General features: G+C 40.4%; 4 protein-coding genes across 6 annotated transcripts in view; 3 read left to right on the plus strand and 1 right to left on the minus strand.

The window, feature by feature from the left end:
- The window catches only part of LOC138969046 (origin recognition complex subunit 6-like), a 591,738-nt gene that overhangs the window by 8,492 nt on the left and 558,174 nt on the right, over window positions 1-25,072 (plus strand). The window contains exon 7 of one of the 2 annotated variants that reach the window (XR_011456361.1): window positions 344-2,581. Coding sequence is in view for 1 of the 2 variants with exons in the window: in XM_070341744.1 (XP_070197845.1) it covers window positions 344-483 (140 nt within the window). In the remaining variant the exon portion in view is untranslated. Of the gene's footprint in view, window positions 1-343; window positions 4,966-25,072 lie in introns of those variants that run through there. The other variant, XM_070341744.1, reaches the window with a different exon arrangement.
- LOC138969036 (uncharacterized) lies at window positions 7,917-12,640 on the plus strand. Of its 2 annotated transcripts, none has more exons than XM_070341732.1 (4): window positions 7,917-9,143; window positions 9,973-10,090; window positions 10,624-10,890; window positions 11,611-12,640. In XM_070341732.1, exons 2-4 carry the CDS (start codon window positions 9,986-9,988, stop codon window positions 12,028-12,030), a joined length of 792 nt encoding a protein of 263 aa, XP_070197833.1. In that variant the 5' UTR covers window positions 7,917-9,143; window positions 9,973-9,985; the 3' UTR covers window positions 12,031-12,640. The 2 variants fall into 2 exon arrangements, with proteins under 2 accessions (XP_070197833.1, XP_070197829.1); XM_070341728.1 differs by having other exon boundaries at window positions 7,918-9,299.
- LOC138969055 (large ribosomal subunit protein eL13-like) lies at window positions 13,913-17,826 on the minus strand. The gene is made up of 4 exons (XM_070341758.1): window positions 17,691-17,826; window positions 16,799-17,046; window positions 15,554-15,727; window positions 13,913-14,174 (listed from the first exon to the last, which is right to left on the minus strand). The coding sequence occupies exons 2-4, from the start codon at window positions 17,042-17,044 to the stop codon at window positions 13,968-13,970; spliced, it is 627 nt and encodes a 208-aa protein (XP_070197859.1). The 5' UTR covers window positions 17,045-17,046; window positions 17,691-17,826; the 3' UTR covers window positions 13,913-13,967.
- Window positions 17,988-25,072, plus strand: part of LOC138969002 (mannosylglucosyl-3-phosphoglycerate phosphatase-like) — a 29,522-nt gene continuing 22,437 nt past the window's right edge. The window contains exons 1-6 of the mRNA XM_070341693.1: window positions 17,988-18,328; window positions 19,592-19,678; window positions 21,943-22,082; window positions 23,046-23,171; window positions 23,917-24,039; window positions 24,390-24,555. Of these exons, the coding sequence (XP_070197794.1) occupies window positions 18,166-18,328; window positions 19,592-19,678; window positions 21,943-22,082; window positions 23,046-23,171; window positions 23,917-24,039; window positions 24,390-24,555 (805 nt within the window). The 5' untranslated portion in view covers window positions 17,988-18,165. The remainder of the gene's footprint in view (window positions 18,329-19,591; window positions 19,679-21,942; window positions 22,083-23,045; window positions 23,172-23,916; window positions 24,040-24,389; window positions 24,556-25,072) is intronic.

The following is a 25,072-nucleotide window of genomic DNA, read 5'->3' on the forward strand; positions in this document are numbered from 1 at the left end:
GCACCATTACAATGTTACCATTGTTGTGTGAAAGTGCTTTTTATGTTTGGTTGTTGTTGTTTTGTTTTGTTTTGGGGGGGGGGGGGGGTGAGGAGAATGTCTTTTTTATCTGATCTAAACGAGTTGAATTTTAGTCTCAAAATGCACCAGATTGCACAGATTTTAATGTACCATTTAAACAAAAATCGGGGGAGCATGCCCCCGAGCCCCCGTAGACAAAAGGGATTTCCTCTTTTTTTATCACAAGAGAGTCCCACCCCTGAGTCTGGCACATAAAGCATGAACTGAAGTGAATGTGTATTCTATATATGTCTAAAATGATAATTTGTTGTGTGTGTTTTAGCATCTTCGTCCGATTCGCCACAACCAAAACGCTCAAAGACGGAGAAGGACATTAGTTACTGCAAAAATGTGACCTTTGATGAATGGAGAAGAAAGCTTCTGGAACAGGCTGCCACAGAGATGGATGAATGCAAAGCATAGCAGCACATTTGTTTTTAAAAGATGTGGAATATCTGTGATTGGATGAATGTGTGAAATATTCTATAGTGAATGTCTTTTCATTATGAATGTTTCCTGGGTGTAATTTTAGCATGTTGACATTTTTAGAACTTGAATTTTTTTAATTGTGCATGTTTATTTTTACTTCTATTCTTGTCATTTCTTGCATGTCATTTTCCTTTGTTAAGGGCATGTGTACAGTTTGTCACATTAATTTTTTCCTACTTTGGCTGAAGAATGGCAGTATATGTTGGTTATGTGCCCTCGTAATTTGTTGCCATTCTGATTCACTCGGACTACCTTGAATTGTACAAAGTTTGTGTGACATCTTTACACCATTCCTGTTTTTAACAACACCACTTTTCTAAGGTCAATCTTAATGTTTTAGTCCTGCATTTGATATTTGCTCAAGTGTGTTAGGTTATATATTCAATGCAGCACAGCAAAGTACCCTTTTTGACTCACATGCGAAGCAAAAGTGAGTCTATGTACTCGCCCGAATCGTCCGTTCGTCCGTCCGTCCGTCCGTCCGTCCGGGAAACTTTAACGTTGGATATTTCTTGGACACTATTCAGTCTATCAGTACCAAATTTGGCAAGATGGTGTATGATGACAAGGCCCCAAAAAACATACATAGCATCTTGACCTTGCTTCAAGGTCAAGGTCGCAGGGGCCATAAATGTTGTCTAAAAAACAGCTATTTTTCACATTTTTCCCATTTTCTCGTTTTTGAGATTTAATACCTCACCTATATATGATATATAGGGCAAAGTAAGCCCCATCTTTTGATACCAGTTTTGACGGGCGCAGTGGCGTGGTGGTAGGACGTCGGCCTCCTAATCGGGAGGTCGTGAGTTCGAATCCCGGTCGCTGCCGCCTGGTGGGTTAAGAGTGGAGATTTTTCCGATCTCCCAGGTTAACTTATGTGCAGACCTGCTAGTGACTTAACCCCCTTCGTGTGTACACGCAAGCACAAGACCAAGTGCGCACGGAAAAGATCCTGTAATCCATGTCAGAGTTCGGTGGGTTATAGAAACACGAAAATACCCAGCATGCCTCCCCCGAAATCGGCGTATGCTGCCTGAATGGCGGGGTAAAAACGGTCATACACGTAAACATCCACTCGTGCTAAAAACATGAGTGAACGTGGGAGTCTAAGCCCATGAACGAAGAAGAAGAAGAAGAAGAAGATACCAGTTTGGTTTACCTTGCGTCAAGGTCACAGGAGCTCTTCAAAGTTGGATTGTATACATATTTTGAAGTGACCTTGACCCTGAACTATGGAAGATAACTGTTTCAAACTTAAAAATTATGTGGGGCACATGTTATGCTTTCATCATGAGACACATTTGGTCACATATGATCAAGGTCAAGGTCACTTTGACCCTTATGAAATGTGACCAAAATAAGGTAGTGAACCACTAAAAGTGACCATATCTCATGGTAGAAAGAGCCAATAAGCACCATTGTACTTCCTATGTCTTGAATTAACAGCTTTGTGTTGCATGACCTTGGATGACCTTGACCTTGGGTCAAGGTCACATGTATTTTGGTAGGAAAAATGTGTAAAGCAGTTCTTAGTGTATGATGTCATTGCTAGGTTTAGCTGAAGGTCAAGGTCATGTCAAGGTCAAGCATGTGAGTCGTATGGGCTTTGCCCTTCTTGTTTCTCATTGTAAGCATTCTTTTTCATTTACATGTAGTCTTTTTTTCTGCTTAAAGCTCCTTCTGGTGAAAACAGTTCATGTCACCATCTTATTTCTGGCAAGGCTTTTACATTCGATAAGACCATCCATCCACTTGGTGACGTACCAACATTGAACAGCTTCGGTGTTGGCTTGGCACAGTGGAAATTATTTTTATGAGTTAATGTCTTACAAGCCTCTTTTGGCTTTTTGAGAAATTGATTATTAAAATATTCCAACTCACCACAGCAAGCAGTAAGGTGTTGATTTTTGGTATGTTTCCAAGTCTATGGATGGTCTTATTCAATGTAAAAGCCTGGCCAGATCTGAGATGATGAGTCTAACAGTGAGAAGGAGCATGACTTTAAACTTGTACATAATGTTATTATGTATATGTTCATCTTGAAGCCACTTTTCAATCCATCGCCTTTAGCTATGATTTGTTTGTTTTCTGATAATAAAATAAAAGGCTTATGAAATTATAGATGCTCTTGCCTTTTGCGTATTATTTATGTAATGTGGTAGTAATCTCTGTCAGGTATGTCATGGAGGTCTATGTTATCTTGATCACTGAAGCTTTTGGAGGGGAAAAACCTTATGGGTTGAAGAAATGTAACATGCTATGAAATGTGATGTTTTTGTTGCATTCACTAATTCAGCTTCAGGGGTAGGCACCAAAAGTCTCTATGGAACGAAACTTGAACATGCTTTATACAAAGATGTAAGGGATATTTGTAGGTTTTATATCTCTTTGCTTAAAAAATGTGACGAGTGCCTACGTCTAAGTGTTCAAGTTTTATTTAACTTTGGGGTTGTGCTGAATTTGAGTGATTTGCGCAGGTTGGCGCAACACAAGACCTGTTTTGCTCAGCAATATGGCTAAAGTGCATAAGGCACATACAAAAATGCAATATTGACATACCTACATGCTTATATTGAGCAATGTAAACTTTTAACTTGTTTGATTTCAGTTGTGTTTCATGGTCTGAATGGAGTTACCAAAAGAATTTGCTTGTGAAGTTATAGTCAAGCAGTATGTAAGAAATGTTAAGTCCTTTGTACTGGAAACTTGCATTCTCCCAGTAAGGTAATATATTGTACTACATTGCAAGCCCCTGGAGCAAATTTTTGATTTGTGCTTTTGTGAACAAGAAACAATTGACAAGTGGCTCTATCCCATCTCCCCCCTTACCCCGTCGCGATATAACCTTCGTGGTTGAAAACGACGTTAAACACCAAATAAAGAAAGAAAGATTGCTTGTGAAGACCATGTGTATCATCATCACTTTCTTTTGTGGCATTGATCTCTTCTTTTTTGCTTCCTTTTCTCCTGGCAAACTGTTGTCATTTGATTTAGTAACACGTCAACATTTAAAGCGCTGTTTGTCAGCTGTTGTAGTAGGCGTGTTAGCTCTTTGTGTCACATGTCCAGAAATACTAGTGCTGTGTGAGTTGGAGATGTGAAACATCAACTTGTCTGTTTTGTTAAGGTATGCCTTGCCTAGTTGCTTCTTTAACTGGAATTATCATGTTTCTTACCCCCATCCATTTACAAAGGATCACTATGATTCAGTTACACCTGTTGATCACAATTGTTAGTGACCATGACAGAAAGGAAAATTGACTTGAATGTCAGCAGTGGTGTTTCCGATGTTGTTTTTCTTATCACTACATTTATTTTCAATTTGAGATGTATCCCTTTCATTGTTGTGGGATTGTGCTATGTCGGCCAGATCTCTACTTGTACATTTTTTCCTGCATTTGCAAGACTTGTGTTATTTACGTTGGTTGATGCAAAAACAAAACCTATTTCGTGCAGCGATATATTGCTAAACTGGGTACAGCGTCTGAAAAATGCAAATTTTAAGCAAAATGTTGCAGTGAACGTGACCCGTGATATGGTTTATTAACTTACAAACTGTGCTGATATACTTGTCTCTATCATCATTCTTTTTGTGAAAGTAATGCAAGCACATGAAATGCTCCCCAGCATGTCGTAAGAGGCGACTAACAGATTCTGTTTCTCCTTTTACCCTTGTTAAGTGTTTCTTGTATAGAATATAGTCAATGTTTGTAAAGATTTTAGTCAAGCAGTATGTAAGAAATGTTAAGTCCTTTGTACTAGAAACTTGCATTCTCCCAGTAAGGTCATATATTGTACTACGTTGCAAGCCCCTGGAGCAATTGTTTGATTAGTGCTTTTGTGAACAAGAAACAATTGACAAGTGGCTCTATCCCATCTCCCCCCTTTCCCCGTCGCGATATAACCTTCGTGGTTGAAAACGACGTTAAACACCAAATAAAGAAAGAAAGAAAGCACATGAAATTATTTTCTTTGTCATTTGTATTTCGTATGTGACAAACCCTATACATATATATACATGTACTGGATCAGATTAAAAATACCCCCCGCGGGTTAGGGGGAAGAATTTACCCGATGCTCCCCAGCATGTCGTAAGAGGCGACTAATGGATTCTGTTTCTCTTTTTACCCTTGTTAAGTGTTTCTTGTATAGAATATAGTTGATTTTTGTAAAGATTTTAGTCAAGCAGTATGTAAGAAATGTTAAGTCCTTTGTACTGGAAACTTGCATTCTCCCAGTAAGGTAATACATTGTACTATGTTGCAAGCCCCTGGAGCAAATTTTTGATTAGTGCTTTTGTGAACAAGAAACAATTGACAAGTGGCTCTATCCCATCTCCCCCCTTTCCCCGTCGCGATATAACCTTCGTGGTTGAAAACGACGTTAAACACCAAATAAAGAAAGAAAGATTAAAAATGAGCAAATGTGATGAAATGAAATTAGTAAATAACAAGTCGCGTAAGGCGAAATTACAACATTTAGTCAAGCTGTCGAACTAACAGAATGAAACTGAACTCACTGCATTTTTACAGCAAGAGCGTATACTCGTAGCATCGTCAGTCCACCGCTCGATGCACAGGCAGTAAAATTGACAAGAAGAGCGGAGTAGTAGTTGCGCTGAGAAGGATAGCACGCTTTTCTTTATCTCTATTCTTTTTATATTTAGTCAAGTTTTGACTAAATATTTTAACATCGAGGGGGAATCGAAACGAGGGTCGTGGTGTATGTGCGTGCGTGTGTGTGTGTGTGTGTGTGTAGAGCGATTCAGACTAAACTACTGGACCGATCTTTATGAAATTTGACATGAGAGTTCCTGGGTATGAAATCCCCGAACGTTTTTTTCATTTTTTTGATAAATGTCTTTGATGACGTCATATCCGGCTTTTCGTGAAAGTTGAGGCGGCACTGTCACGCCCTCATTTTTCAACCAAATTGGTTCAAATTTTGGTCAAGTAATCTTCGACGAAGCCCGGGGTTCGGTATTGCATTTCACCTTGGTGGCTTAAAAATTAATTAATGACTTTGGTCATTAAAAATCGGAAAATTGTAAAAAAAAATAAAATTTTTTAAAACGATCCAAATTTACGTTTATCTTATTCTCCATCATTTGCTGATTCCAAAAACATATAAATATGTTATATTCGGATTAAAAACAAGCTCTGAAAATTAAATATATAAAAATTATTATCAAAATTAAATTGTCCAAATCAATTTAAAAACACTTTCATCTTATTCCTTGTCGGTTCCTGATTCCAAAAACATATAGATATGATATGTTTGGATTAAAAACACGCTCAGAAAGTTAAAACAAAGAGAGGTACAGAAAAGCGTGCTATCCTTCTTAGCGCAACTACTACCCCGCTCTTCTTGTCAATTTCACTGCCTTTGCCATGAACGGTGGCCTGACGATGCTACGAGTAAAATGGCATTGCGTTCAGTTTCATTCTGTGAGTTCGACAGCTACTTGACTAAATATTGTATTTTCGCCTTACGCAACTTGTTAACTTTCTGAGCGTGGTTTTAATCCAAACATATCACATCTATATGTTTTTGGAATCAGGAACTCACAAGGAATAAGATGAAATTGTTTTTAAATCGATTTCGGAAATTTTATTTTAATAATAATTTTTATATTTTTTAATTTTCAGAGCTTGTTTTTAATCCGAATATAACATATTTATATGTTTTTGGAATCAGAAAAGGATGAAGAATAAGATAAACGTAAATTTGGATCGTTTTAAAAACATTTATTTTTGTTCACAATTTTCAGATTTTTAATGACCAAAGTCATTAATTAATTTTTAAGCCACCAAGCTGAAATGCAATACCGAAGTCCGGCCTTCATCGAAGATTGCTGGGCCAAAATTTCAATCAATTTGATTGAAAAATGAGGGTGTGACAGTGCCGCCTCAACTTTTACAAAAAGCCGGATATGACGTCATCAAAGGTATTTATCGAAAAAAGGAAAAAAACGTCCGGGGATATCATTCCCAGGAACTCTCATGTCAAATTTCATAAAGATCGGTTCAGTAGTTTGGTCTGAATCGCTCTACACACACACACAGACAGACACACACACACACACACATACACCACGACCCTTGTCTCGATTCCCCCCTCTACGTTAAAACATTTAGTCAAAACTTGACTAAATGTAAAAAGCTATTAACTATTAGTTGTGACTGAAAGCTTTTGTGAAGTTTGGCTGGAGCAGAGTGCTATGGAGATCATACATCTTTTGTGTACATGTACAAGGTGACCCAACACAAATGCAACCCACAAAAATCTTAAAATGGCTTAGATTATACATCTGTTCACCAAATTACTTAATATTCATAACTTCAGCATATTCATGATTAGTCCACAAAATGCCTAAGTTAATGCCTTGTCTTTCTCAAATAAGTATTTCTTACTGTCATACACCTCATATACAATCAGTAACAAGCACAAAACCTGCATTTTCGCCCTGTGCTCTTTATTTGATAGATAAATCTTTTTGTCTGTCTGCATTTTTTCTCTCCCTCTTTCTGCAGTACACAAACAGAAAACATACTCAAGTATATATACAGTAACAAGTACATGTGCACGTACAACCCGAGTGAGTGAGAGCAAAACTGCATCCACTTGAAAGGAGACAGTACAGCCTAGGGCCACATGTGCTTGTACGAAAGTGTCTGCCTCGGACCCTTGTCATCACACACTCTTCAAAAAATGTTAAGGATCGGTTGAAAAAACGGATCTAATTATAAAATATTGCCAAAAAATTAAACATCGACATAATAATTAATTAAAAGATTAATGTGTTTGAATTAACAAATGAACAATGAGTCTTGACCTAGAATTTTGTTTTGGCAGGCAGAGTTATTTCCCTTTGTGGGTCTTCTCAAAAGCTTCTGCATTTTGGAAGGAAAAGGGTGCTTTTTATAGCCCCATGAAATTTGCGGAACGCATGCCAGGGCAAAAGGTTGTGATGCATGTGCTACAACAGGGTCCTGGCTATGAACATCGCTCACCAGCTTGTGTTTAAAGGTTGATACGCTGACACAATTTAATTTAATACTGTGCATAATTGAATTATGCACAGTAGTAACATGCCCCCACGAAGAAAACTGAGCGATTTGGATAGAGGAAGGGCAATAGGATGGCTACAAGACGGTGTTGGTGCCAGGCAAGTGGCCCAGAGGCTTGCAGTGGCTCCCTCTGTCATCATCAGACTAAAACAGAGATTCCAAACAACTGGAAGAGTGCAGGAGCGACAACGTTCTGGTCGGCCCAGTCACCACACAAAGAGAGGATCGCTTCATTCAGAGGCAGGCCATGCAACAAAGAATGGCTACGGCAAACAACATTAGGCAACGCCTACAAGCTACCACCAACACTGTTGTTAGTGGTCAGACGATCCGAAACCACTTACACAACTTTGGCTTGCGTGCAAGCCGTCTAGTCCGAGGAACAACCCTGACTGCTAATCACCGAGCAGCTCGCCGAGCCTGGTGCACTCAACATGTGAGGTGGCAACGTCAGCAGTGGGCTCAGGTGTTGTTTACAGATGAGTCCCGCTTTTGCTTGGAACCTGCTGATGGTCGCATCCGAGTGTGGAGGCGTCGCGGAGAGCGCTTCGCAGAAGGCGCTGTTCTGGAACGACAGCGTTTTGGCGGAGGCTCTGTGATGGTCTGGGGAGGGATCAGCACACGTCAAAGGACACCTCTGTACCATGATTGTAGTGGGCAACTTGACCGGTGTCCGCTACCAGAATGAGATCCTGCAACCCCTGGTCGTTCCAGCCCTCCAAGCGATCGGCCCTCGTGCGATTCTTCAGGATGACAACCCACCTCCCCATCGCTCTGCAGCTGTAAACACCTTCATCCAGCAGGCCAGTGTCAACAGGATGCTGTGGTCAGCCAACTGCCCGGATCTGAACCCCATAGAGCTTTGTCGTGGGGTACAGCAACATCACCCTCCTACTGCCAATCTGGGTCAACTGCTGCAATGGCTCCAGCAGGAGTGGAATGGAGTTCCCAGAGCATTCATATGCAACCTGATCCACTCCATGCGCCAACGATGTGTTTAATGCCTGGCACACAACGGAGGGCACACGCGTTATTGACACTGATTCACATTGTTGTGAATTCCATTTTCGAGGGTTGTCACGTTTGACACACTCTAGCTAAATTGTCGCTGCCGCGTTCGATCTTTGCTTTGTTTGTCATTACTCCTTGGTTGTTCAATTATATAATTTTTTATAAATGAAAGAATTCGGTCTTGTCTGTTTTGTGTGGCGTGCTTGTAAAAAAGTGATCCTTAACTTTTTTTGAAGAGTGTAGGTCCCACTGAGTGGCTTATGGGATGCATGTTCCCGTGAATGAGGCAACCACGTTTTTAAAACATTTTTTTTTTTAATAAACTGGACAATTATCACACTAGCACAGAATGATTATGATAGTTTTAAATGGAAGCAATGAATACAAGCCGCATTATGATGCTGCATATCAGTATAAAAAGCATCGCGCACTAGCAGACGACACAAACTTTGCGGAAGTCGGTGCGAGTCGTTCTCAGTTGTTTCCCTTGTTGCACATGTCTGCTTCAGAAATGTAAGGAACGATATCGAAACCAAAGGCCGTTCAAGCTCTTCATTCCGCACTGAAAGATTGAGATCAGTCTTTGTAAACATGCACTGGGTGATTGTTGAACTAGTTTGGAATTGACTGTTAACATCTCGACTGTACAAGCCGTAAACAACAATAAATGTGAGTGCACAGGCCACAGGCTAAATCATCTCTTGTTTCTGAAGGTTATTGAATATTCCTTCCTTCCCAACACTATAATTGATATCTCCAGTCAAAGCGAGGAAACTAGGATCAAGTATTTGATTTTGATGCGTACAAATATTCTCTCCTTATACTGACTACGCACAGAATAAGACTTTCACTCATTTCAGTGATACTGATAGTTGACACTGAAACAGAAACGGTGAAATAAGGAATCACAAATTTGATTCTACACCTTGTTTTGAAATATTAACACACATCTCTAAGTGTGATAATTTAGCCATCTGCTGCAATGTAAATGTGTGATGACAAAAAGGTGGTGCCGACGATGGGAGCTGCGAAGAGCATCGCGATTTTGCAATTGTATGGGGTCAAAAGATCGTGTAGGTTACCTAGCTCAAAGTTAGGCTAGGATAGCAACTGATCAAAAGATCAGACAAAGGCTCAACAGCCTAAGTACCAGTCTGTCAACATATCATATCATATCATAGCAAAAATCTTTCCAAATTTATGTTCAAAAACCTTACTCCTTCAGCGTAACTAGGTGTGTTAATTAGCAAGCAGTTCTGGTATCTGTGTAGATATGTGTTTTTGAATAGCTTTGGCAATGCTTAGTCATGGAATTATTAGGTATTTTGACAATTTTTTTCAGGTAACCAGGAAAGATGGCATCCTGCTGGAGAAGTCAAGCAGTCCTGAAAGTCTTCCAGAGATGTGTTTGTCGACACCAAACTCCTGTGCGCACATTGTCTTTTCTTGCTGTCAGACAGGTTTGTATTGGTGTAATTAGAACTGACCTTACTCATGGTCAAGACCTATTGCAACTGTCTTGTGGATGAAGACGTTTTCTTCTTTTGTTCTTGTAAGCATCTACACCATCAGTCAAGCAGAATCGTCGCGATATAACCTTCGTGGTTGAAAACGACGTTAAACACCAAATAAAGAAAGAAAGAAAGTCAAGCAGAATGAACTGCGCTGTTATCTTCAGTTCCTTCCCAGGCACTTACAGCTCCAAACGCCTGTTTTCTGACATCTTTTCTTAATCTGAAGACTGCTAAATTATAGGTTTACAGTGGAACCCCCCTTTTAAGACCCCCTCTTTTTTAAGACCCTGTTTTTAGATTTTCTGTTCATAACCTCTAAGTTTACCCCCATTTTAAGACTCCCTCCTTTTTAAGACCTGATTTTCTTACATTTTTGAAGGTCTTAAAAGGGGGGTTCCACTGCTGGGATCAGCACAATTAAAATACTTCTCAAAGTATACACTCAACTTACATTCATGCGCTTTTTTTTCTCAAACCAGGGGAGAGTGGCTGAAACTTTGCTGGAAAGGGCTCAGGTGACGTGCTTGGTGCGTGTCCCTGAAAATCGGCAGAAGATAACCTTCTCAAAGACACCCCGCAAGTTCATTGCTTGTCACAAAGAAGATGGCGTCAGTCCGGACTTCAGGGTGATCTATGAGAACAACATGAACCGCTATCACTTCTGGGGTCAGCTTTGTGTCAACGTACTGGCTGTCCCTATCTATGGTCTCTCTATCAGGATGATTGTTTTAAATTGGCAGTTGCAGGTGAGACACTTAGTTTATGAAATTGGTGTGAAGATTATAAGTTTAAAGTATGTAACCTAATTTTGGCCCCTGAAGAAAAAACAATTTATATTAATGTACAAGTGTATTTTTTAGCTGTATTATTTCTGGAAAACATCTTGAGATCTATTAACAGAGCTGAAAAGGTGGTTATGTTAGCAATTGGGACTTTTCTTTTACGTTCTGAAAGACTGATTTTATATTTCTGAGGAATTTGCTTCAATGAAACTTACTCATTCACAGACACCAAGGATGTTCCGTCAGCTAGGATTCATTTTCTTATATATATATATATACAAGGCGTTTTGTCAGCTGATGCCAAATGCCATCCTTGCAAACAATAATCTTGCCAGCAACAAAACTAAATCATGTTCCTGCACACATTTCCTTTGACATAAGGGGGTGTCCATGTGGCGAGTCGGAAGGCAAAGTTCCCGGTTAAGATGGTGTTTGTGTTTGCCTTTTTTTTTTTTTGTCTAGATGTTTTGAGTAGTTCAGTACAGTAGAACTCGTCTGTTAGGGCCCCCAGTTTAAGACTTCTCCCAATATGAGACCCTAGGTTTTTTGTTTGTTTTTAGACTTTTTATTCATTAACCTCCATTTTAAGACTCCATTTTTCTCAGGTTTTTAGCTAGTCCTAGGGGTGTGTGTGTTTTCAAACCTTGAAGGTCAATAGCAATGGCTTTATATTTCTGTCAACAGGATTTCAGCATTGAGTCAGGCCTTGTGTTGGCTTCAGCTTACATTGCTGTCTACTCCATCCTTGTGTTCGGTGTCAACGGCCTGTGTAGACGAAGTATACGCCGCATGTATGCAAACGAAGATGCAACAGAGTTTGCTGCTGTTGTGCAAGACTGGAAAATGATGCGCAAAACTGTTCACTTTGACCTTTCAGCTGCAAAGCGAGTACCCCCCGACAGCATCTGGGGGTCCTTTTTTGGGAACGTGATCATAAAAAGAAAGCGTTACCTGATCAGCGCAACAGACTTTGTCGTGCCAAAGTTCTATAACTTGCTGATGGGGTACGACCTACAGCGCTCCATAGACTTGGACATCATCAAAGACATTGATATTAAAGACGTTCTGCCACGGAGAAAACCCTCTAAGGGAGCAAAAGGATAAACCCTCTTAGCTAGAGCAAAAGGATAACATGCATTGTGACTGTGGCTTGTTCTGTATTGGGTCATTGCAAGGCAGTTTTGGGTTCTACACTTTTGTGATTTGTTTCTCGGAGAAATTTGAAAGAGTTGCAATGTTCTGTCCCAAAGTTTCAGGCTGACTTTACTGAGTTTATTTGCAACTTCTGGGAATGAAAGAGAAACCCCATGATAGTTGGACTCACATGATCCTTTTGTATTTCTTGAGGTAATGAACAGCTTCATCGATAGCTGAGAAATACAATGTACATTCATTTTAATTGTTTTACATACTCCTGTACTCAGTACTGGTGTGGAGTATACAACTTGAGTGAATAACAGATAATCATCATTGTAAATAGCTGTGTATGCTTGCATGACATTGTGTTCTGTGTGTGCATGCGTTTATTTTTTTCTTTTATGTCATGAGATGAACATAAAATGGATTTGTGAAAAACTGAGCTTTTGATTTTCCAGTAACAACATTGAAGCGCGTCTGAAACCAGTTCATTTTTAAAAGCTTAAACAAATATAAAGTCACTGATGTCATTAGTAACATTGCCGCCATAACTGAACGAATAAAGCTTTGAGAAATAGGTGCTGTAACCGGTCTTTGCACTTCATTTACATCTTGTCTGTTTAATGTATCCCAGATATTTGTTCTGGAAGTCTTCAGACTGTATTGTTACACCGCCGTTTTTCTCATAAAATTTACTCACTTTGCACATAAAGGTTTGGCACTGAAATTGAAAATCAAATGTAATGCCTAATCATTGCAGCAGTTGCTCACCAGTACAGTGAATGCATGCATTCTCATGCACACTTTCACACATGACATGGAAGCAGCATGAGCTCATTAAATCTAAAAACAAACCACCTACTCTTTAGCCTGGGCCTCTTAAGACTGGATCACAGAGCCTCTCACATGTGCGTGTCCAAAGATCACTTCCTCATAACCACTAGAAAATTCCAGATCTGCTGAACAAATTTATGGTGGAGCTTCTACTACTGGAATTTGGAAGGGTTAAATTCAAAGGTGTGACGAGTTTGAGAATACAGCAGGATGATTTTAGTTTTAGCATTGGGTAGTGGAGGACACACAAATGACGATGCTCTTTATTCTCATTGCAGATGTAATCGTGGACTTGATGGCATTTGCTCATCTTTTTCAAAAAGATGTTTCTAATTTTAAAAGAAGCTTTCCAAAATTGACTGTCAGGACTTTTGAGCTTTCTGGAAAAGTTGCACCCCAGAACGTGATACTTGGTTATCCACTTAAAACCAGCAATCCATCAAATAGCTGACCGATGCATACGTTATGCAGTGTTCGCTCGATACGACTCCATTCTTATTTCTTGGAGTAAATATGCTCATTAGAGTTTACGATTTGTTGCGGCAATGAATGTTTGCCCCAAGTGATCGCAACGATGTGCCTAGGTCACGCGAGTTTTGGAAAAACATACGTGCTCGGCAACCACTGCGGGTTACCACCAATGGAATAGTTCGTTATTCCCTGCGATTGCTGGTTTTAACTGGTCCACCGCGGCACAGTTCCCTTGGAAAACGGTTTTGCTCACTTCCTCAGATCTGCCTAGGTTGAACGCGGGACAAAACCATCCCTCCACTAGGACACATACCAACCGTCAACATCCCGACAGCTTCTTGAGGAAAGAATTTTTTCTGCACAGAAAGCAGTCAGGATGTTGATTTGCGCGCGGTCTGCGTTCAAGCGGAGGCATGGCCTTATCATAAAAGCCAGGCCAGATCTGAGACGGTGTGTTGAATCCTTCACATGGGAAGGTCTGTGCCTTACTAAAACATTCACAACTCAAACCCATACCATGACAGACCCACAAAAACCAAGAACATTTGTCGTCCACTGAATTTCTTTTACTGGTCGACACAGATCAATATTCACACAGTCTATTTCTTGTCTTCTTCTGCTTCGCGCCTCTTCTTCTCGCGTTTTCCGAAGAGCTTCTTGTTGATGCGTGCTTGGCGCAGCACGATGAAGGCCTTGAACTTCTTCTCGTCCGTGGTGATGGCGCGTGCCTTCTCGCGACGGATTGGGTCAGAGATGGGCATAATGCTAGCCCTGGTCAGCTGAGTGGCCATCTTGATCTCCTCAGCCTGAAAAGATGCAAATGATGTGAGGTGTGTCAGCTGTGTATGCAAGAGATTAACTCCCAAATCCCAGTGGCTGCACTGTCCAGACTAAAAGTATGCTAGCAGTCCACCAACTGTAGTATAACAAAGCAAGCAGATTCATAACTGTTTTCCTGGACGTTGAATGCAATCATGTTTACATGTATGAATCATGTTTACCATGTTTCGAGAGGAATTTAAATATAAAACAAGGTTAACACTATTTTTAACACATGAAAGAATGAGACATATATGTACATATCGTCGCTTAAATACACAAACCTCATATTAATTTTTTGCCGTTATGAGAAAAACAAATTTTTTTGTGTGTGGAAAAACCACCGCTTCAAATATAACTTTAATTCATGGGTTAATGTTTTCTTTAAAACAGTGCAATACCATTCTTAATGTGTGTTAACGTCAACTATTTATGATATTCCATTCAATTGAAAAAAATATTGAGATATAGGAACTTTTCATGCAAAAAGAGTCACCAAGAACTGGTATGTACGAGTTTTTTTTTTATGCAAGCTAAAAATATAACAGCAGGAACCCGTATCTTTCATACAATAACATTGTTTTCGTCAAAGGGCAACCAAACCCTCGTAAGTTTGAACTTGAGTGTTTTTTTGCCGCTCACTTTAAAGAAATGAACATACGACTTTTCTTCCCTTTAGAAAGCAGTTGGAGCTACGAGCTTTTATCACCACATGGGCAATATAATAAAGGAGCTTACCATTGTTATAGTTCCAAAACCTCTGAGATACGAGGTTTGTGAATTACAGCAACGATATGCATACACACACACTCTCTTGTAACATGAAACAGGGGTGGGACTTTTCCGCGAATCCACGGACACAACTTACGAATTCTGCTGGGGTAATCTATTTTTCCGCGTCCCATTTCAATGATATGGAGAGAAGTGAAGATGGAACAGAACACTGGAGGCTTGAGAGTTAAATTGTGCTGACTGAAAACTCCTGATAAATAATAGTCACGTTAAGCTTCAATGCTTTGGGCGTCAATTGGACCATACTATTGCCAGTATTAGATTATGAATACATGGTTCATTACGTAAATATGCACCATTACAATTGTTGTGTGAAAGTGTGTTTTTTGTTTGGTTGGGGTTGTTTTTTTGGGGGGAGTGAGGAGAATGTCTTTTTTTTTTTACCTGATCCAAACAAGTTGAATTTTAGTCTCAGAATGCACCAGATTGCACAGATTTTAATGTACCATTTAAAAAAAAATTCGAACCCCCCTAGAAAAAAGGGATTTCCTCGTTTTTCATCACAAGAGTCCCACCCCTGATGAAAATGAGACGCTTACAAACAGGAATTTGTAATTGACATGACAAAACTTACGGTGGCATCACCCTTCTTGGGCTTGCTGGGGTGACGGGGGAAGAGGATGAGTTTGGATCTGTACTCCTTCAGCCTCTGGACGTTGGTCTGCAGACTCTCCATGGAGCTGTTGCGACGACGGAAGTCCACACAAATGCCAATACTTCTGGCCTGTTTCTGGTTGATTTGAGCACCCTGCACGCAGAAAGTATGAATGTGATTTCTATTTCAACGGACATGCACAAAACACAAATTTTCAACCTAGAATAAACACAGGTACTCAGCCAGAATTACCACACAACAGGTCATCAGACCATATTCTAAAATCAATGCCAATGGGTCATTGTAAAATTTGATGGGTAAGCTTTTGCCACTAATTACATTAGAACTTCAAAGAGTCACTTGACTGGCACCAAACAAAAGTGATCGGCCAAATCAATACTAACCGTTACCATGTTTCCTGGGTCATGGACAACTCAGAGCCTAAAAAGAGTGTCTGTACCTCTGAAACTAGTTAAGTTGATTTACTCTAATTCAGTTTCAACAATGGACATCGTCACACAGGCAATGCAAACATTTCACTGTCACTGAAACATCAGTTTATTATCATTGACCTTCAAACATAGCTTCATGGCCATCTAGGGGTAGGAGCTTCCCTTGTAACTAGTATAATTGAGCGAGTGAACGTGTATGTGTGTTTAAACATGTAGATGCACCCATACATCTTTGTTCTCAGGCCTTGGTCTTCAGTCACAAACACATACTTTTTTTATCTGACTCATGGGCAGTTAGTTTTGACATCAATAGGTCTTCAGACATCAATTTTCCTACCAATGAGGCTTATATCGCGCATATTCCGTGGGTACAGTTCTAGGCGCTCTGCAGTGATGCCGTGTGAGATGAAATTTTATACGGCCAGTAATTGCAGCCATTTCGGCGCATATTTACCTTTCACGGCCTATTATTCCAAGCCACACGGGTATAGGTAGACAATTATTAACTGTGCCTAAGCAATTTTTGCCAGGAAAGACCCTTTTGTCAATCGTGGGATCTTTAACGTGCACACCCAATGTAGTGTACACGGGGGGGGGGGGGGAGTTCGGACACCGAAGAGAGTCTGCACACAAATTTGACTCTGAAATAAATTTCCGCCGAACCTGGGATCGAACTCACGCTGACAGCGGCCAACTGAATACAAATCCAGCGCGCTACCAACTGAGCTATATCCCCGCCCATTCAAAACAGATGCATGAAGTACTAAAATACCTTCAACTCCTCCAGAGTGAATCCACGTCCAGGTCGGAGACGAGTATTATACTTGAAGGTGGGGCAGCGAACAGAGGGTCTGAGGAGTCCAGCAACAGGGCGAGGGGCAATGTCACGGGCCTTCTTGGCGCGATTCATTCGCCTTTTCTTCTTGCGAGCAGGCTGGTTGAACCATGTTTTGACCATGCGTTGCCAATCCTTATGGAAATGGCCATTGGGTATTATGTTATTTCTTTTGGGCGCCATGGCTGAAAATAAAGACATTAAGTCAAATAACTTTGACATGATTGGGAGAGATACATTTAGCTAAAAACTTGCAACAAACTACAGTACAATACTACAAATTGCACAAAATTCTAAAAAAATAACTACGGAGTTTCACGCATTACAACTATGGACAGAACGTAAAATGTCCGTGGGCTTATTTAGCCCTAGCACTATATACTTCTAGTGCTACTAATATATAATATGGAAAAGTTCCCTTCAGTGCACAGACCTCATTCATAGTTCACACACGACTTCACCAGAGTATAAAAAAAACCTATTATAAGTGAAAGGCACGAGCAATCGAGAGCACACAAGGCACAGTAGATGCATAACGCTAAAGAATAACTCACTGCAACTCGTGTCATAAAAAGAGACACTGTTTATGAACACCAATGTTTATAAACTCATTTGAGTAGACTTATGAGCAGTAACGTTGTCTGCTATCGTGTCCAACAGCATGGGATAATAGCTGCAAAACAGCCCTTCTTGAAGCATCGGTAGCGCGTAAAAGGAAATAAAAGTGGACTACAATTGACAACAAATACCCTAATGCATTTGATGGATTGTATCTTCTAAGAACAGGATAGGATTAATAAGATTCAAAAGTAAATTCTATTTTCCTCACTTGGACGATGGCGATCGAACCGGAAAAGGAAGTGGCACACAAAATCAACCTTTGAAGAGAAGCTTTGTCAGGGGATGTAACTCACATTCAAGCACCTCATCGATGGTAAACAAACTCTTGGTCTCGAACAGGCTATCTGAGGGTAACTGTAAATTGCCATTTATAAATATGCTGCTCCATCATAATAAACTTGCTGATATGCCTTGTTCACTTTGAAATCATAATAGCAGTGCATCAGCATCTTATTGGAACCGTGAAATGTGCGGAAATATCTTCAGTTTTTCACACTTCAGATTCCATGCCTTAGGCTTGGGATACAGTCTGCACATTGACATTTGTTATAAAAAGTTTCACAAACAGTTTTTGAACCTGTATTATATCTGGATATGTTCCTTTTAAACGTAATTGTTTCATTTTCTTTTGCAAACACGCCTCATCAGCTAGCACTTGGAGCGGGACAGAGATATAACACAAAATGGCAACTGTGACAATCATCCACTTTAACGATGTGTACAACATAGAGCCTCAACAGGATGAGCCAGTCGGAGGAGCAGCGCGATTGTCTGCTTATGTCAAGTCTTGTGGAGAACAGAACCCCCTGGTCCTATTCAGTGGTGACGCCCTGAATCCTTCTCTGAGTATGTATTACTATCATCAGGGATCTTTATTTAGGATTCATGTATACTGGTATTACTATTGATGGTATCACTATCAGTATGCACACTGTGTACAGCTGAATGCTCATGAATAGCACAGAAGAAGTTAATGTTATAACGGACAAAAGAAGAGTGGAATCTTCTTCTTCTTCTTCTTCTTCGTTCATGGGCTTAGACTCCCACGTACACTCGTGTTTTTGCACGAGTGGAATTGTACGTGTAGACCGTTTTTACCCCGCCATTTAGGCAGCCATACGCCGCTTTCGGAGGAAGCATGCTGGGTATTTTCGTGTTTCTATAACCCACCGAACTCTGACATGGATTACAGGATCTTTTCCGTGCGCACTTGGTCTTGTGCTTGCGTGTACACACGAAGGGGGATAAGCCACTAGCAGATCTGCACATAAGTTGACCTGGGAGATCGGAAAAATCTCCACACTTAACCCACCAGGCGACAGCGGCCGGGATTCGAACCCTCGACCTTCCGATTAAGAGGCCGACGTCTTACCACCCCGCCACAGCGCCCGTCTGAAGAGTGGAATGAAACACAGGTCCAAGCACACGTATATGTACCTTAAACGCAAGCTGCTTCATTTCTTGTTATTTAAATAATTTAATCTATTTGTCAATCTATTTGTTAATGTAAAGGTTTTCTTCTGTTTTAACTGCAGTACATGTACATTTTTGGTTATATGTGTTATAATGTTATTAATGTGTTTCACTGACTAATCAATGTATTATAAATTCCCCCTCCCCCCCCCCCCCCCCCAACCCCCATGAAATGTTTTTGTATTTAAAAAAAAAAAAAATTTATGAAATTGTGTGAAAAGGTAAACCTATCTAATTTTGTGTTCCTGCCAATCCTGAACTTTTTTTCTGTCCAAGTTTAAAAAAAAATTCCTGGAGAAAAAAACACGAAAAAACCCACACACCCAGAAAACGAATGTGCCACAGCAGACTTAGTACATATACTTTTTTCACACAAAAAGTAAATAAAAAAGTTATCTGCCTACCTTATCTATTTTTTGGACAGGTTTTTCAATCCATCACCAATTATCGGGGGGGGGGGGGGGGGGGGGCTACTGATGTCTTGTTATTGTTATGTACTAGTACATGTAGTAGTAGTTGTACTTTGTTACTTGTTACCTGAAATGTACATGTATGTTTAATGATACTGATACTTTTTTCAGTTTGTCATTGTGTCATTGTCATTCATTACATGTAGTGATATTTTACTATTTTCAGTGAGCATCTTCCTCAGAGGAAAACAGATGATTCCTGTTCTGAATGGAATTGGGGTGGATTGTGCTGTTTTTGGCAATCATGACTTTGGTAAGTTAACATTAACTCCCTTGAACCCTAATAACATTCCTGGAACACATTTCACGACCAAAAATAAATTAGCAAAATTAAGCAAACACTGCTAAATTTACATACAAATCTGACACCTGGAAAAAAACTTGTGTTGAGTGTGAAAATGAAGAAAGAACAGAAAAGAAAATGAAGAGAAGGAAAAATAAAAGAAAAGAAGTTGAATAGTAAAATTATGCTCAGTCATGTGTAACCTGACAGCTGGGCTGTGGGGTTGGTGGGACTGCGAAGACGGGATCTCACCAAGAGGTCGCGAACGCTGCAGTCTTTTCTGAAAGCACAGACTGGTTTTTGAGCAAAGATCGAACCAACAGAGTCACTTCCTTGAAGGATGTGCCAGTTTGATTTCAGGATTCTGCTTACTGACATGTTGTGGGAATGAAACAGTAGGGAAACGACGGGTCTGTCACTGTCCCTAGATGGTGTAGGACTGAGGGCGGACTCTCGACAGACCTGGGTAACACGCAGAAGGGCGTCACGGACGAGTGCATCAGGGTAGTTGCGGGCCAAAAAAAAAGATGTCATCAAGATGGACTGTTGGTGGAAGTCGTCGTCTTCAGAGCAGAGTCTCCGAAGACGAAGGAATTGAAAGAAAGGAATGCTGCTTTTGTTGGCAGGATGATGAGAAGAGTTGAAATCAAGGTATGGTCGCTTCACCACCTCTGTCTTCTACAAAGAAACTGACGCTCATTCATACCTTGATTTCAACTCTCCTGAAATCAAACTGGCACATCCTTCAAGGAAGTGACTCTGTTGGTTCGATCTTTGCTCAAAAACCAGTCTGTGCTTTCAGAAAAGACCGCAGCGTTCGCGACCTCTTGGTGAGATCCCGTCTTCGCAGTCCCACCAACCCCACAGCCCCCTGGGACATTTCCTTGTTCTAAACGAAATTGCAAATCTTGTCCCTTCCTCCACTCTGACCCGTCGCAATATAACCTTCGTGGTTGAAAACGACGTTAAACACCAAATAAACAAACAAACTCCACTCTGATACCTGCCTCCAAGGCCCTCGTGGCTCCTTCACGGTCAAGAGAACGTTTGACTGTCAAAGTCACAACGTTTTCTATGCGATCGTCTGCCTCTCTTGTCGCCAGATTTATATCGGAGAAACCGCGCGCACCCTCGAGGTGCGTTTCTCCGAGCATCTGGCCGACATCCGTCATTCCCGCAATAGGCCAGTATCCTTTCATTTCACCGCCGTTAATCACTCACTTGATCATGTCAGAGTCATGGCTCTGTGGCAAGTACGTGGCGACTCCTTCGAGCGCAAACTCAGGGAGTCCCACATCATATCATCCCTCGGCACTACCTGCCCCGATGGAATTAACATCCGCCGTTAATTCATTCATCTAAACCTTCCCCCGCTGTTCCACCTTGTGTGCATGTGTGTGTGTGGTGTGTGGTGTGTGTGTGTGTGTGTGTGTGTGTGTGTGCGCGCACGGGTACGTGAGTTTCCTCTTTCGTTCCCATTCCCCCCCCCCCCCCCCCCCCCCACACATTTTGTTTGGTCTACAGACCTCAAAACTGCCGCTTTTCAACTCTAACTTTTTCTTGCCTGTGTTATTGTTGGCTTCCCCTCGAGTAGCTTCCCTTGCTTCTCTGTCTTTGTCATTTGTTGGTTTGTGCAGTGCAGTTGTTTTGTCAGTTATTCTCCTCTTTATCTGTTCTATCGTCTTTCTTCTTCTTTTTTGTGTGTGTACTTTTGTGTTTTTGTGCCTGAAGTGAAGAAGACCCTTAGGTCGAAACGTCACTGTTATTCGTTCCGTGTTCATCATTTTAACGTGAGTACATTGCTTTTTGGTCTCTTTATTGTTCCCTCTCACGTGCAGTCGCCATTGTTTAATTACTTACTATATTAGAGATAATCTTCAAAAAAACAAAAAAAAAGCAAAACTGACACATACACTGAGTTTGATTGTCTTTGTGGGTTTTTTTCCATTTGTAGAAACAGTACGAAAGTAAATCAGGTATATAGTGTGAAAAATTTTATGTTCGAATGTTTTTCGCTTTGTTTCAAAAACAAAGAAAGAGATTTTCATTGTAGAGAAACATGGATTTTTGGCAGTTATTTTATTTGCAGAGCACATGATTGATTACTTTAAGTATTTAAGTGTCACTTTCTATTTTAGCATATCTTGTACGGACAACATTATTGGGTTTTTTCTTTTTTTATGTGTTCTTTTTTCATTCATGATTTTTTTCTCCGATCTTTTCCTGTATGACAGATTTTGGCGTGGACCATCTTGAAAAAATTACTGAACAAACAACCTTTCCATGGTTGCTCAGCAACATTAGGGACAACATTAACAGAGAACCCTTGGGAAGAGGGGAAGTTACCCACATGATAGATCACAATGGAGTGAAGGTAAAGAGCTGTTTGTGTGTGTGTGTGTGTATGCACAGTGTGTGTGTATGTGTGTGTGTGTGTGTATGTGTGTGTGTGTGTGAGTGTGTGAGTGCGTTGTGGTTCTGCTGTTTTCCTTCTAGATCACCCTTATTTTTATTCAGTGCATGAAATCAGGAGATACTTACAAGCAACGAGTAAAGTCATTTTGACCAAACCTGCACGGAAGGCATCTAAAGGTTATACTTATCAAGTTATCTTAATGGCACATTATTTTGTAACCAATAGCTTTCAGTGAGGGGTCATTATCGTTAAAGGCATATGTACGCGCTCCCGTGTTTACAAAGTGTAGTTTGCCCATAATCGATGTCAAACGCACCATAAGACCATATAATGACGATATGTCACCATGCGCGGACCATAATACATGCATTACAGCTTGTTCTAGCCTCTGAAAAAGTGAGGATGTCAACAAAGCCGCGGTGTTAGCTCCCTTGCATCAACGTTACATGTGTTGCCAAATCTATAAATAGGACGATCCAGATCAAAATGAAAATTAACATATCTCAACATTGAAGGGGTCCTAGACCACAATATTTTGCAGGGAACTTAATTTAGCATGTCTCCAGCTGTTGGTAAAGCAATTAGCGTGTATAGTCATCGAGTACATATGCCTTTAACATTACATTTTTGTTCGCTTAGCACATACTTCATGGTCAAATACTTTAGTCTTCTTGAATGAAGTACACAATTTAGAGATGTTGCTAGGATTTACTTTCTTTGGCAAATTTGCCCCAAAAGTCATAAAAGTGTTGGCAATTTTTGAGTTTTAACTTCTATGTTGTCCTCGACATCATCCAACAAGAAAAAAGCTTGTCAAAATGACTGAGAGCAAAGTTTTCAGCAATTTGACAGAAGTTTTGCTATACTGGCGAAGACAAATGACATCTGTATTATTTCATTTCATGTGCTGATTAATTTCAGATTGGCTTGATTGGGATTGTGGAAGAAGAGTGGATTGAGACACTATCTACTGTTGATTCTGAAGACATCACTTTCTTTGACTTTGTTGACGAGGGGAAACGTCTGGCAGACCTTCTAAGGCAGCAGGTGAGAGCTGATTGGCACTTTTTTTTTGGGGGGGGGGCATTTGGTAGATTTTTTTGTCCTTCAGAATTTCTCTCAAGGAAATTTGGGCTGCTTTTCCTGGGGATAGCGTGCAGCTACAGAACACCGCCACCCAAATATTTTTCATGCATGCGTGTATTCATGCTCTCAGAGCATTGAGACACCATGTGCATGCGTGCACACGGGGGTGTTTGGATACCAAGAAGAGTCTGCACAAAGTTGACTGTGAAATAAATCTCTTGCCGAACGTGGGGATCGGACCCAATTCCATAGCGACTACTATTTTCAAGCGAGCACCGCTACTGTGAAGATGAAGATGGACAATGATGTAATTGTCAAAGTTGATGATGATGATGATGATGATGATGATGATGATGATGATGATGATGATGATGATGATGATGATGATGATGATGATGATGATCCCAAAACCGACAATAATGTCGATGACATTACTTATGGTTATTACTGTTCTGCCACTGCTGCCAAGTCCACTTCTTTGCTTCTTTCTTCTTATCTGGCTTAACTGATTGAAAAAAAAACCCTGGAGCAAATTTTTGATTAGTGCTTTTGTGAACAAGAAACAATTGACAAGTGGCTCTATCCCATCTCCCCCCTTCCCTCCGTCGCGATATAACCTTCGCGGTTGAAAATGACGTTAAACACCAATTAAAGAAAGAAAGATTGAAAAACCTATTGTGTTTTGACGTGTAGCTTAATGTTGCAGGGTGCTGATTTAGTGATAGCTTTGACCCATATGAGATGGCCTAATGATGAGATGCTGATCAACAACGTTCCTGAAATCGACATTGTCCTTGGAGGACATGACCATGACTATGACGTCAAACAGGTCAGTAACTGACCAGTACCGTTGGAGCCACAGAACCTGACTCAGACTAATTTTTTTATCAGTTTGCAGATTTCTGACATTTTTAAATCTCCAAAAGTAATTTTTGAGGTCCCTAAATTGCAGAATTTTGCATAATATAATATTCAAAACTTTTTCTGAGGGGGCAAGCAATACGGTTCATATGACAGAAACAGATATACCAAGCCTAATTCTTTGTGATGAATGTATTCGCTTGGATTGCCTTCCAAAAACGACCAAAAAAGAAAACTAATGTGAAGAAGATACAGAACAAAGAAAAAAATGTTTTCAACATTTGTAACAACATGAAATTGTCTATTTAAACTTTCTAGGTAAATGGCAAATACGTGCTGAAAAGTGGAACAGACTTCAGGAACTGCAGCAAGCTGAAGATGACAAAGAATGGGCAGGGATGGACTGTTGACGTTGAGCGTGTGGACTTCACCTCAGATTTCCCTGAGGATCCAGACATGAAAATTGTTGTCAAGGAAATGCTGGGTATGCTACCTCTATATATTTTTATGTGTGTACCTGTTATTAAAGGACACCCTCAGGATCAGCCAGAAGTGTCCCTTCGTTGTAAGTGTCCCTTCCTTGGGAAGTAAGCGCTCTAAATGCATACGACATGTGCAATAGAGCAAGTGAGAATCATGCGGAACCAATCTCCTGGCACCTGAGAGAATAACAAGCATTAAAATGAACAAGGGACTTTCATCCTATTTAATGAATACCATGACTATGACGACAAACATGTTGAAAGTTGCACGCCGAGAGATTGGTTCCTCATAATTTAACCCTCTCTTACTCCATCGCACATGTCGTATGCAAAAGAGGGCTTACTTTCCTTTGATTCTCTGACTCATTTGTTTAAGATTGTCCCTTCGTCGTTTGTGTGCTACATGGAGCCTTTGAAACTATATGGACTTTTTGCTTGAGACTTCTGTAATTTTCAAACATCTTAATAAAATTTGTTTTACTTTTATTAATCATGAGTCAGACGGCATGGATCCTATAC

The sequence above is a fragment of the Littorina saxatilis genome, linkage group LG1, assembly GCF_037325665.1.
Source record: "Littorina saxatilis isolate snail1 linkage group LG1, US_GU_Lsax_2.0, whole genome shotgun sequence".
NCBI lineage: Eukaryota > Metazoa > Mollusca > Gastropoda > Littorinimorpha > Littorinidae > Littorina > Littorina saxatilis.